Source organism: Cryptomeria japonica, chromosome 8 (assembly GCF_030272615.1).
Source record: "Cryptomeria japonica chromosome 8, Sugi_1.0, whole genome shotgun sequence".
Lineage (NCBI taxonomy): Eukaryota > Viridiplantae > Streptophyta > Pinopsida > Cupressales > Cupressaceae > Cryptomeria > Cryptomeria japonica.
Genome location: NC_081412.1, coordinates 671,328,143 through 671,342,944, shown reverse-complemented (window position 1 = coordinate 671,342,944; position 14,802 = coordinate 671,328,143). Strand labels below are relative to the sequence as shown.

The window sequence follows — 14,802 nt, the reverse complement described above, 5'->3', positions numbered from 1 at the left end:
TGTTTTTACTATAGGGGGAATTTCAGTCAATTGGATTTCTAGGCTGCAAAAGGTTGTTGCACTTTCAACCATTGAAGCTGAGTATGTTGCTACTACAGAAGCCAGCAAGGAAATGATTTGGTTGCAATATTTTCTGGAGGAATTGGGTCATACACAAGAGGATAGCCCATTGTATACTGATAGCCAGAGTGCCATTCATCTTGCAAAGAACTTTCCTTTTCAATCAAGGACAAAGCACATTTAGCTCAGGTACCACTTCATCCGGACTATTTTGGAGGAGGGTCAGTTACAGCTTGAGAAGATTCACACAAGTGAGAATCCTGTTGATATATTCACAAAGGCAGTTCCACAGGAGAAGCTGATTTCTTCATTAGTTTCTATTGGTCTTCTTGATTGATAATTGTGGAATTTATACCAGTTGAGTCCTAGTGTTTTGTCTAGCAGATGTTGCATGTACAGTGGTGTTGTGTAGTATCAGTCTCCAAGTGGGAGATTGTTTGGTGTGGAGCCTGATCAGTCTCCAAGTGGGAGATTGTTGAAATGTGGCGACTGATCAGCAAAGTACTGTAATAAAACCCTAAAAAGGCTGACTTTGTTGGTTGCCCTAAAAACTCATGTTATAAGCGTCTGGGATGCTTAAGGCATTGTAAGGTTGATGTACTATTTTTACTAGATAATAAGAAAGATTGGATGGTTGTGTATGGTGGACGTAACCCATTCTGGGTGAACCACGTTAAATCTCTATGTTATCTGTGTCCTATTTTATTTCTTTATCTTTTGTATTTAAATCTACATATAATTGTTAGTTCATATTTGCTTCAGATCTGCTTGAAACCCTAACAGGTAGATCCGGTGAAAACTGATTAACCCCTCCCCTCTTAGTTTTCTCTCATTATTGTTGCCAACACCTTTGCATTTCTCTTAGCATTGAGCTGAAGAATGAAACCTATGTTGGTGTAGTGGGGATTCTTATAGATGGCATGTCCTTTTCCTTTATAGATTGTTAGGTCCCGAGAAGGTCAAGTGAGAGGGGGGGTGAATCAGTTGTTAACTAGTTCTCAGTAATTTATAAACCAAATGATAATTAATCCGATTTAAACTTAATGCCAGTAAACCAAAGTGAAGTGTCGATAAAATAGTTAGTTTAACAAATATAACAGTACTGGTAAAACTTAATGCATGAAACAGAAAGAGAAAAAACATCCACAACACATGACACAAAGATTTTGACGTGGAAACTCAGTAAGGGGAAAAACCACAATGGGAAACCTTACCCACAATCAGATGATACTACTGCAAATATTATGTGTATACAAATGGGGTCTGCACATGCAGAAGGCTAGTTACCTAGAGCTCACTGCTCAATCACAAAATAAGAGTCACATTGACTACACAATTGGATGGTTAAATCCAATGATAATGTACTGCTCAAAATAGCATCTCCAATGCTAGATTCAGTACCGATTAAGCTCTAAACATGAGTGTCACAAACACCTTCATAACCTTTCTCCAACCTTCAAATAATGTCTGTGTGATTCGCACAAGAATCTTCATATTTTCTCTCTTCAATATTCGAAGACACTCATCATAACAATCTTCAATAAGATCTTACAATCATATATACAAAACCTAAGACCAAATGTATATGTCGGCTCACTAAAGATATTACAATTAAATCAGTTACAAATAAGACTTGATGCGATATAACATGTCGGCTCAATACATTTACCACATTAATCAATCAATAAAACAATCTCCATAACGTGTCGTGATGATCTAGTGTACTGGTTCATAAGCTAGACTTATCTGTTGGTAAAGGCAAATCTGTCAACCCGATTAGACCAATAAGAAAAACACCAAAACCAAACTTCCAATCCATGTCTTCAACATAACCAAATGATCTCCAAGATATCATCACTGTCGATGAACCATATAACCTATTGGTGAACACATACTAGTGACTGTGCATAAGCCACTAACCATACTAGTGAACCATATTGTCGGTTCAACAACATTCCAATATAACCATAGTGCCAAATCAACAATGAAGACCTCCAAGAAGATAAGTGTTGACATCAATGACAAAACCAATGCAACACATGATGAAGTCATCCATAATACCAACATAGATATTATTTTTGGGGCTTCTATGCATGCATGCCCCCCACTCATCCTCTATCTTAAGCTTGAGTTACTATTGGTGGTTTTGGTTCCTCCTCCCCTACTACTACTATCTTTATTGGGATTGCAATTTACCTTGCCCTGTCTAGCACCCACCTTTGACCCTTGTATGCAAAACTATTAAGAAAAACCCTACCTATGCCCACTCAATCTAATACCTCTATCTATAATTATGTGCCTCTACCTTGTGTCTGTATCTCCTTGGGTGATTTTTGGGCTAGGAGGTGATAGACAATGAGAGTTTTTCTCTAGCAAGGGCTTGATTTGTAGGTTTTGTCATCTTTGGATTTCAATAGATAACATAAACCATTAGATCTAATTACATTGGCTTCCTTTAGTTGCAAGTAAGATGGAGATATACCCCTATACTAGAGACTTCTTTGTTGTTGGCATAGATTCTTCTATTGATAGGGATAATATTTTAAATTTTAGAGTGGCTGTGGGATTCCCACCCTCTCTTGATTTTTCCTTGGACTCCCTCTCTTAACCCTCTCAACGAATTAATTAGCATTTCCCCTATTTTGATGAGATTATCTAATCTCCTCTTATAGTTCTAGTATAAATTAGAGTATAATGTGATTAAGAATGCCTTTAGAGATTTTGTAGAACTATATATTGATACTACCTCCTACACACATTGTTTTCTTTTATTCTGGTAGAGATTGACTAGTTGAAGGCTCTTCCAAGTGAAATTATTTTTCAGGTGGGAGACCATCCTTGGACTCAGTTGGTTGATTATCAGGGCATTCCTTTTTATTTTAGATGTTCATTTTCTAGGTTACATTTGGCCTGAGGCCATTCTCATAGTTCTTGCAAGTCCTCCTCTTAAGGTGGACGAATTCCAATATCTTAGGATATTCCCTAATGAATTCAATTATTCATAGAATTTTGAGTTGTCTTCTCCAACTTTGGTTCTCTTTGAATTTTACTATGCCCTTTTTGATAAGGTTGTTGATAAGATTAATGTTTATTTTTTTGTAGCCCAAATTACTAATTTTCCTAATGTCGTTTCCTTTAAAAAAGGAGTTGTTTCTCATGATGTTGTTATACCTCATAGTCTTTCTTTAATCCCATCTTCTTTAGTTCATGTTGTGCCCTCAAGTGGTGATTTTGATGAGGGTTCTTATTTCCCCACTCCTCAATTTATGAGATTTTAAAATAGCTCTAGTTGGGTAATTGTTCAAAGAAAGAAAAAATATTTTTAAATACATAAGTTGGTTTCTAATTGTAGCACCCTAAATTGTACATCTTTATTAGTGTGTCCAATATCAATCTCTCCTAATACCTATTTTTATATTTCCCTTTCCTGTATGCATTATGTGAGCTTTATTGGTTCAAAATTAATATTATGGATCTTATTCCTCTTTCTTACATCATCACACTCTTATTTGGGCCCCTAGTTTTAGGTGTACCCTTAATTATTTATCCTAATTTATCATTAGTCTTAACCTAATTTCAACTCTCAAATCATTTTTCATATACTTATGAATTATGGTTTGAGCCACCAAGATGGAATCAATATTAAAATCCTATTATTTGGCATCAGTAGAAATTCAAAAAAAAGTTGATAGGACCAAGTAATATACTACCCGGTCCAAAACATTTTCCCCCAAATTTTGGGAGGCTAATTTGGTGGTCTTTCCTAATTCAAATCTTAATCCATGTGAAAATATATATATTCTATATTCGTATAATGGTAATTCTATTTATGAAATCTCTCTATAAGGCATCTCTCTCAATTCATTTTCAACATTATATTTTATGCTAACATTATCATCCCATTCAAGAGCAATTATTCTTTTTTAAGAGTAGATTTGGTTCAAGGAGTAGAAAAATACATCTGGGTACCTTCATACTATTTAAATTATGATTTTAAGATGGATTTTATGTGATTTTTTATGTTCTTATATCAACACATGGAGGATTTATCCAAAGAATATTGCATCACCTATTGAAGGTATAACCATCTCCACTCAAGCATTTCAATCTTTCCTTTAAAAGACAATCTTTTCCAATCTATTTCAAGTTTAATTTCTATTTCAATTAGAGTTAATTATAAACTTGGGGTTTGAACTAAGGAAAAATCCTATCTACAACCACCTTTCTTTCCTCTTGTGTGTAGATATAGGTACCCGATGGAGCCAAACAACCTCAAAAAAAAATTGGAGCCCAATACAGACCTGATCTCATAATGTAGACCTAATTTTCTAGGACCATAATGTAAGTTTCCCTTGTCCTAGGACTAAGCTATTGGGATGCCTTGGTCCTCTGAATTATACATCAAATTTTATAGGTGGCTACTAGGTTGCATCAGATTTAAGATCTCCCAATAGTATCTTAATAGGCCAAGGCATTGCGGTGCCTTGGTCCTTTGAGTTTTGTATCAAATTTTATAGGTGGCTACCAAAGTGCATCATAATTTAGATCTCCTAATAGTAGCTCAATACACTAAAGAATTGGGCACCCTAGTCCTATATATTCAACATCAAATTTCAGTTACATATATATAGTCAAATTCCCTATCCATTTTTGTACCTACTATGAAATTTCTATTTTATTATTAGTTAGCATAATCAGTCCACGTATCTAGTTCATGCATGTACTTTGTTACCTTAGATTTGACATTTAATTTACACCCTCTCAATCACATTTTCAAATCAAACAAAGGGAAATAGGACTTCAATCAACATCTACCACTCTTACCAATAGAATTGAGGATGGATCCATTGAGCTTGTCATTTTTAATGTGATGCATGTGAAAGTTAGGCCATTTCCTAATTTACAAAGCTTAACTTGTGAAATCCTAAATTTTCATCTATTACACTAATATAGTTCAGTTCTAAGTTTTGTTACCTTTTGGGTAACTTTGTTGTTTGCCTTGTAACAAGGTTTGGTCCATGTCAAAAACCCACTTATCCTGATATAAAATATTTAAAATACTAGTTGTGTGGTAGATTGGCTAGATAATATGTTATGCATAGGTTTCATAGGCCCCTTCAAAAATCATTGTATCTATGTAATTAAAAAATATTTGAAACTTCACCTTATACAATCACATTTAAGTATATTGAAATTTTTTTCCTATGAAAATTCTATATGTGAATATGATGCATCCCAACATTCTCCAACTTGATATGTTCATTAATTTTTTTACTAGTCATGAGTTTGATACATATATCTCCATGCACATTATAGGTTTAGGGCATATCAAAAATTGTAGAAGTTTCGAATAATGATTAAATTGGCAAGCCAATGTGTCACACAATTCCCACATGTCCAAGTATGTTAACCTAAAAATCTATAAGTTGAGGTTTGACATAAATTGACTCTGCCAACAACTTTTAAAGGCCCCCCTTTTAACAATAGAACTTTGAATGTTAATAATAAAAATTAATTTCAAGCCAATATTAAATTATTTTCACATAAAAATTACTATAAACATTATCTCAATATAAAACTTAGAAATTAATCACTTTTTCCTTTATGATCTCTTATTTATTAATTTGTTATCGAATAATATTAAATTAAAGGAAAAGATGAAATAACTTTTTCAAACCTCTAACTATAATCTAATGTTTTAGAAATAATTTAGCCTTTTAATCCAATTAACATAAAACAATATAAAAAGAGCTTTATAAAGGAGGAATAGTTAATGTCATATAATAAGAAATTAATGTAAAATTAAAATATTTCCACATAATAACCAAAAAAGAACCAGTTTCTATTTCTACTACTTAACTTTTGTATTGTTGTTATATCTAGTTAGAGGAGGTCTAAAAATGGCTATCCACAACAACTTGCAGTAGACTACAATGAGATATTTGCACACGTAGCCTGTTTAGACACCGTGAGAACAATATTAGTAGGAGGAACTCAAAACAAGTGGGCACTAGATCAAAGCATTGAGATCATATATAGGTGGTGAATACATTTAAAATGACTTCATAAGATTTTGCAAAGACTATGTAATACACAACAATTCACTACAAGGTATACCCCACAACAAAATGGTATAGCTAAAGGAAAAAAAAGAATAATTATGGAAATGGCAATAAGCATGTTGAAGGTAAAATATTTGTCAAATGAGTATTGGGCTGGAACTATAGCATGTACAACATATATATTGAATATATGTCCCACTAATAGTGTCATCATTATGATTTGAAAAGAAGCATGGAGTGGAAGAAAACATAATGTTTCTCATATGAGAGTATTTGGATGTTTGGCATATGCACATGTAACTGATGAATTGAGAAAAAAATTGCACAACAAAGGAGAAAAATGCATATTTAATGTAGGAGCATCCTGCCTACCATGCTCAAATGGGAACATCAATTGAAGACTGGATATACAAGATATGCTTAGTGAGACACTGTGTCATGACTATAGAGAAGAAGAAGAATAGTCCATTAGAAAGTGGAAGAAACCAAATTGGGCATGGAAGATTAAAAGTGTCATAAGGAAACAAAATGCCCCCAATGATGGAGAGGCAAAATGTTGAATTGAAATAGCATCAATAGCCAAATTGAGGAGGTGCTTTAAATTTTAGTGCAAATTTTAAATAATGGAAGGGAGAAAGATAAGAAGGGCATCATGGATAAGAAAGTAGGGAGACCATGCTGAAAAGTAGGTAGATGGGGTTGTGGTGATCTAAGTGCAAGAGTAGTGAAAGATAGAAATAAGAGGAAAGGGGGCTGCATAGTAAGTAGGTGAACAATAGAGTTTAGCAGTGGCTGAGAAAGTTGAGATAGTGTGGGGTTGCAGTTAAAGTGAGAGCAGAGAGAGGGGAGAGTAGCTGGAAATATGAAGGAATTGATTATGTGTTGCATTGATGTTTTGTCATTGATGTCAACATTAGCTATTATAATTGGTTACCGGCAGACAGATTTTGAATACCGATAGAAGAACTAGTGTTGCTGACAGAAGGGACTATCAATTGGATACTACCGACATGTTTGGATCAATGGAATATATTTGGTTTGATGTGTTGCATGGTTTTGGAGTATGTTTTGAATCAGTTGGTATTGACTTGATGATCGGATGCTATCATACATTCTAATAAGCCTATACTAGTAAGGGTATAGGGTTTTACCGATAGAAATTTTCCTGAGAATATTTAACAGGATGCATAAGTGGTGTTGGTGCATCTTCTAGATGGAATTCAGGATGTAGAAGATGATCTTTGTTCATGCCTCAATTGATTGGAGACATTGCTTTGGCATGGTGGATCTATTTGGGTCCGGTATCTATCTAGGTTATGGACCGGTATCATGTACCATACTATTAAGTATTATATACACGTTACTGGGATGATTGATGGATTGGTTAATGTTGTTTTCGTCTAAATCCGACATGATATATCATTGTAATATGGATTTATGTAATGATCTTATTGTAATATCTTTTAGGTGGCTGACCTAATTGGTTTAGGCCTTAGTGTTTGTATAAAGAGATGTAAGATCTCATTGTAGATCATGGTCATGGAATGAAATGTGCGAATAATGAAAAGATCATATGCAAAGGAGATTTGGTCGATCATAGGTGATCAGATTCAGTTTATGTAAGAGGTCAAAGGCCTCCGGTATTGAGCTTAACCAGGACTATAATCAGGCATGGTAGATGCTATCATTGGTAGTTCATTCTTCTAAATTGTTGTACAATTATATTAAGGTGGTTATAACCTCTTTGTAATCAGTGAGACACATTTTTAATGAGTAGTATGCTCTAGCCAGTGTGCCTTCCTTTATGTGCGGGCCCCTTATTATATCATGTACTTTCTGCAGGAGTATCATCTCATTGTGGGTAGGGTTCCCATCGTGGTTTTTCCCTTTACTAAGTTTTCCACATAAAAATCATGGTGTTATGTGGTATGGTTGCATTGTGTTGATTCTCTATTTCATACTTAAGTTTTATTGCTTACCGGTATCTTTTTCTACTATTCTGGTATTCAATATTTATGTGTTGTGGTTAAGGGTTATAAAGTGGCTTGATTGATATAATCTGTTCACATCTAATTCACCTCCCCCTCTCTTAGTTGTCCACAAGTTATTCTAACAATTGGTATCAGAGCTTTGGTCCTTTTTTGCAAAAGCTTAACCGCTTGAGCTAGATCCTATGGCATCTAATAGTTCAAATCCACTTGTAGTTATTTTCAGAAGAGAAATTCCTAAGCTTGATGGAACAAACTATGGGATATGGAAAATCTGAATGGATACTCATCTTAGATGTCTTGGCAAGGATATTTGGGAGATCACTGAGAAAAGATATACGCCTTATGATCCAACATCGGGCAATCCTACTCCTATAAACTTGGACAAAAATATTGAAAATGATTGCAAAGCTAGAGAAACCCTCTTTTGTGCACTCACTGATCAACAAATCATAGGATTGACTGATATATCATCTGTAAAGGTTATGTGGGATAAATTGCAAACTCTGAATGAAGTTGACCCTACTGTCAAAATTGCTAAACTTGATGGTTATCAGGTAAGATATGAGAACTTGAAGATGGAATATAATGAAATAATTGTTACATTTATGGAAAGAGTAAATGACATTGTCATGGGAATTCAATGTTGTGGAGGATCTCTAAGTGAAGATGAAATAGTTTCTAAAGTTTGAGAGCCCTACCTTTGGTGGCTTACAAGATGAAGGCTACTACAATTAATGAATTGAGAACAATGGAAAACACTTCAGTTAACAAAGACACTTTGATTGGGAAATTATCTTCTTTTGAGCTTAAAGAATTTGGACCCTCTGGAGCTGCAAAGTCTAAACTTGCTTTTCATGCATCATTATCTACCGACAAAAGTGACTGGAAAGCCCTATATTCAAAAGAATTGGAAGATATGAGGAAAGAGGATGAAGAATTTGAGCAACATGAAGCACTGTTTGATAGAAGAGTGCCTAAAGGACCGACAAGAAGTAAGTATGAATAAAAAGTACCTTTTAAATGTTTTGCATGTAATAAGATTGGTCATTTTGAATCTAGATGTCCTGAAAGGAATTTAAGATTTGAAAAAAGGGTTAAGAAATCATTTAAACCTAATCTGAACAAATTTAGATTCAAGAAAAACAAACTATGCTACATAGCAGATGAGGAAGACATTACTGATTCAGATGAAAAACTGGCAAGAGACTCTGCTAGTGGGTATGATAGTAGAAAGGAATGGGTGTTCTATGCTATAAATGAATATGAACTGGAACTGGTTATCAAGAATGAAGAAAAGGCCCTGGCAGAAAAAGTTGAAGATATGGATGAATGGGTAATTGATAGTGGATGCTCACATCATATGACTGGAGATAAAAGAAAATTTATGTTCCTACAAAAATACAATGGTCATCAAGTCAGATTTGGGGATGACAAAGCATGTATGATCAAAGGTAGAGGTATTATTTCTTTGGATGGTAAGCACAATACTGATAATGTTTATTATATAGAAGGTTTAAAGAATAATCTTTAAAGTGTTGGTAAATTAGTGGATAAGGGATTCCAACTTTAGTTCAAAGATAGAAAATGCAAAATCATTAACAGAACTAGCTTGGAGATTGCAACCAGTACTCAAACTAGAGGTAATATCTTTCACTTGAATATCAGTGATAAGACATGTTTGATTTCTCATATTGATGAGAGTTGGTTATGGCATAAGAGGTTGTGTCATGTTAATTTTGATTGTATTGTTAAGATCAATTCAACAAAGGCAGTTAGAGATATACCTAAGATTATAAAGCCTCATAATCTGGTATGTAAGGAATGTCAATTGGGAAAGCAAGTTAGAAATTATTTTAAGAGAATACATGATAAATCTAATGATGTTCTTGATTCGATTCATACTGACTTATGTGGTCCAACAAGGACCAGAAGCTTTCAAGGTGATAGGTACTTCATGCTAATGATTGATGATTTTTATAGAATGATGTGGGTGACTTTTCTAAGTGAGAAGTCTGAAGCTTTTGAGAAATTCAAGATCTTTAAAGCAATAGTGGAAACAAAAACTGGATTAAAAATCAAATGTCAGAGATAAGATCAAGGCAGTGAGTTCACATCTCATGAATTTAACAGTTATTGTGAGATAAATGGAATTAGGAGACAATTCTCTACACCCTAGACTCCTCAGCAGAATGGAGTAGTGGGAAGGAAGAATAGAACCACTTTGGATGCAGCAAGAACCATGATGATGGAAGCCAAATTGCCTAACATCTACTGGAGAGAAGTATTGAGTACAATAGCCTACACATTCAATAGAGTTCATATCAAAGGTGAAACCAGTAAGACCCCTTATGAATTATGGTTTGGACATACACCTACTCTTAAATATTTGAGAATTTTTGGAAGTAAATGTTACATCAAAAGGGATGATTCAATTTGGAAGTTTGATCCTAGATGTGATGAAGGAATATTTCTTCAATATTCAATTCAGAGAAAAGCATATAGATGTTAGAACAAAAGATTGCAGAAAATTGTGGAGAGCACAAATGTGAAAGTGGATGAGCAATACAAAGATCAATCTATATCATATGACAGAGAAAAGATAGTGGAAATGATCATAATTGATCCGGTAATGCCTCAACCGGTACAAGACACTGAGACAGTTACATTGGTACAATCAGAAAATTTAACTGTGATTGATGATCATAACAGAGAACCTGAAGTTCAGAAGACACAAAGGTATGTAATATTAAATCATTCTGAAGATCAAATTATTGGAGATAGGAACAAAGGAGTTATGACAAGAAGAAGACTAACAAATGAAGAGGTATGTCTTTTTTCTCAAATTGAACTAGCATTTGTTATTGAAGCTTGTAAAGATGAATATTGATTAAAGTCTATGGAAGATAAATTAGATCAGATAGAGAAGAATAAGACTTGGACTTTATTTCCCTGGCCTAAAAATAAAAATGTTATTGGAACTAAATGGGTTCTTAGAAATAAACTAAATGAGGATGGTCAAGCTGTAAGAAGCAAGGCTAGACTAGTTTGTAAAGGATATTCTCAAATGGAAGGAATTGATTATAGTGAGACATTTGCACTAGTAGCTAGAATTGAAGCCGTTAAACTATTTCTTGTCTATGCAACATACAAGAACTATAAGTTTTATCAAATGGATGTTAAATGTGAATTTTTGAATGGTGAACTTGAGGAAGAAGTATACACTGAAAAGCCTAATGTATTTTCACTGATAGATGACAAAGATATGGTTTGCAGGTTAAGAAAAGCATTATATGGATTAAAACAAGCTCCTAGAGCTTGGTATGCAAGGTTGGATAAATATCTTTTGAAGCTTGGTTTTACTAAGGGCAGTGTTGACAACAATTTATATTACAAGACAACTATTGATGATATTCTGATTATTGAAGTATTTGTTCATGATATCATTTTTGGAGGTGAAGATAAATTGTGCATGGAATTCTCTAATAATATGAAGGATGAATTTGAAATGCCTATGACTGGTGAGATGGGATTTTTCTTAGGTTTGCAGATTACTCAAACTAACAAAGGCATTTTTATCTGTCAAACTAAGTATCTAAGGGAATTGTTGAAGAAGTTTGGTATGGATAATTCCAAACCGGTAAGTACTCCTATGGTGACAAGTGAGAAATTATCTATCGAAGACACATCTGCACCAGTAAATTCAACAAGGTATAAGTCTATGATTGATGGCTTATTATATCTAACTTAGACTAGACCGGATATTATAAATGCAGTAAGTATTGTTTCAAGATATCAAATTAATCCTAAAGAAAATCATGAATGTGCAGTAAAGAGGATATTCTGGTATTTGCAAGAACTAATACATTTGGGGTGAAATTCCGACGAAGGTTTCCGACAGACAAGGAGCATTGTGTGAAAATTTGATTTTTTTTTTTTAAAATGCCCATGTTCGTCAGAATTTCGATGACCTCGGGTATTTTATTAAAAAAAACACACAACGCATTTTCATTTTGAAAGCAAACAGGCCGAAGCAAGCGGTGACCATCTTGCCTCCCTACCCCCCCCGCCGGAGCGATCTCTGCACAAGCAAGGTAAGGTTTTTTTTGCAATCAAAGGAACTCTTTGTTTTTCAAAGAAGGGCAACTGGTTTTTTTTTTGCGAATTAATCCATTTTGTGCATATCCTGTGATCTTAAAATTCCATGAAATGACATCTCTTTGAGGTATTTCGTCATACAGTTCACATGCCGTGTGTATGCTACCCCATTTTGTGAATTTTTTTATTGGAGCATTTGCAACTAATTTCTGACAAAAAACCCCCTTCGATTATGCTTTCATGGATGTCCATACCTTATTCCAAAGCTCCTATTTTGGCACACCCAAGGAGGATGCTAGCAAACGTTGTACAAGATACATATATATATATGTTCTTAATCAAACAAAGAGTTGATAAGCTAAAGCATGGCATAGATAAGCATGGTGATAATAGTACCACAAATGGAGAGTGTGAGGTTTATGAGAATTGATGGAGGGCAATCAGATAATTGCCTTCGTGATGATGTGGGCCCTTCAACAATTACCTCCTTTATTGCCCCCTCCTCCATCGAATCATCACTAGTAGAAGCAGCAATATAATGCTCCATTCCATCTAATAATAAATCTAAACCCAAATCTTTGGCCACATTGTCAAGCCCATCTGAAACTACATCGAAATTGTCAGATTGGCCATTGTCGAGTCCATCAGATAAAAAATTAATGTGCACTTTCATTCCACATTGATAGTCTTTTGCATTTCCACTGGTAAAATATCTGTCACCCATTTCAATGAGTGGGACTACATCAAGCCCTCCATCATATAGCTTGATTGGATTGCTCACATCACAATTCTCAAACTCTTCTCGACTCTTTAGCTCCAATACGCTTTGTTGAGAGGAAGCATAAGCAAACCCTGTCAAATGTCAAAATGTAGTTGTTTGCCATCATTTTTCTGGGCACAAAGGCCAAACTTTATCTAACCTAAAATTTTCATTAGAAGAAAGATCTATTCTTTAAGTTCTCCACAAACCCAATTTTGACTACCATAAGTCAATTAAAAGAGCTACTCATAAGAGATTGACAAGATCTAAAAGTAGGCACTCACCATGGTGTAGGGCATGGTGAAAGATCCAATCTAATATCTACAGATGGGATTTAAATAGATATGAAAGATCCAATAGCATCCATACATATATAACCTATAAACCCTAATCAAAGGGCTTACTAAAATTTCTGAACAAATTTATAACAAGGGAAGGGCAATATTACAGAGATTATCTCCATCATGGAAGATCTTGCGGGAAGCCCATCCTTTGAAATTTGAGGCAGGATCCCATCCTCTGTCGTTCCCCACCACATGTTGTTCTACTGAACACCCCATCATATTCATGAAAGTGAATCCCATCACCATGAAGATCAAGCAATAAGTAGATGCACTTGGAGCCATCATTGACATAAACATGACTATATTTCATGAGGATTTGAACTCAATAATATGTTATATTCTCCCAAGGATGGATGGACTATACACTTGAAAGGTAGATGATTAAGGATGATGACAAGGTGAATTTTCCTTAGAATGATAGGGTTGATTTTCCTAAGAACAAGTAGATTCATGTAAACTAGAGGATACAAATTTGGACAAACTAATGGAAGCGGACTAAAACTAGATAGATTCACCTAAATGGGAGTGTAGTCATCTAAGGATAGGAAAAATTCACCATTTGCGTAAGAAAGATGGATAAGATAAATGATTTATGTGAAATGGATTCACCTAAGAGAAAGTAGATTCACATAAGGATAGGTGGATTTTCCTAAAGATGAAGGGATAAGACTTAACAAAAAGAGGACTTAGGATGATGACAAGGAGGATTCATTTAAGGATATGGAATATTCACCTAAGGGATAGTGTATTCTCCCAAGAATATGGAAAAATTATTGATTGGTGGAATGACATACTAGATCAAGGAATGATACAAGGGTAGATTCACCTAAATAAAGGGTTAATTCAGCTAAACGGGTACCCATGAGATTGTGGTACTGAGTACCTATCTATGGATGGTATATTTGGATACAAGTATGATGAAACCATGCTTGTGTATGATGATACAAAGTCCAGATCTCTATTATAGGTCCAACATAATCTCTATTATTTGAGACACCATTTTATTAGCATATCCAATTAGGGTAATTTATGGGTTTAATTATGGATCATGTTGTCTATTTCCATGCACTATTGAACTTATTTTGATTTATTGTGATTATTTTAATTTTGAAGTTATAAATAAATTATGTTTGTACCTCAGAAAGGGTAACTCCAATTGATGTTTGGGCAGTTTATTTGAAAACTTATGGTGATTATTGCCCTATGTTATGTAATTGAGTTATTTTTACACTAAATAATTAACTAGAAAAATGAATTTGTATTGTTGTACAAGTATGATGAAACCATGCTTGTGTGTTTACATGTTTGTGCATCCTATTGAGAACCAACCTCACTGTTGAGGAACTCAATAAATGTGGTGTTAAGTAGAAGAATGGAAAACTCAAGAAGCTATGGTGACATATTGAGGCATTATTAGGGATTATCTCTATTGACCACACCTTTCAAAGATAGTATCCCCTAGTTCTTCTCATATAATGGACCATTGGATG

The 14,802-nt window shown here is 34.4% G+C and overlaps 1 protein-coding gene across 1 annotated transcript; it reads right to left on the bottom strand.

Annotated features, from left to right (window-relative positions):
- Positions 1 to 12,566: 12,566 nt before the first annotated feature.
- Positions 12,567 to 13,594, bottom strand: LOC131052559 (uclacyanin 1-like). Its single transcript, XM_059210692.1, has 2 exons — positions 13,417 to 13,594; positions 12,567 to 13,060 (listed from the first exon to the last, which is right to left on the bottom strand). Exons 1-2 carry the CDS (start codon positions 13,592 to 13,594, stop codon positions 12,567 to 12,569), a joined length of 672 nt encoding a protein of 223 aa, XP_059066675.1.
- Positions 13,595 to 14,802: the final 1,208 nt, after the last annotated feature.

What these genes read in the sequence shown, in the direction of transcription:
- LOC131052559 (XM_059210692.1), bottom strand. Translation starts at nt 13,594, where the DNA reads ATGGCTCCAAGTGCATCTACTTATTGCTTGATCTTCATGGTGATGGGA. An exon ending in CCATGATGGAGATAATCTCT is followed by an intron (nt 13,061 to 13,416) that starts GTAATATTGCCC and finishes GACATTTGACAG; the next exon opens with GGTTTGCTTATGCTTCCTCT.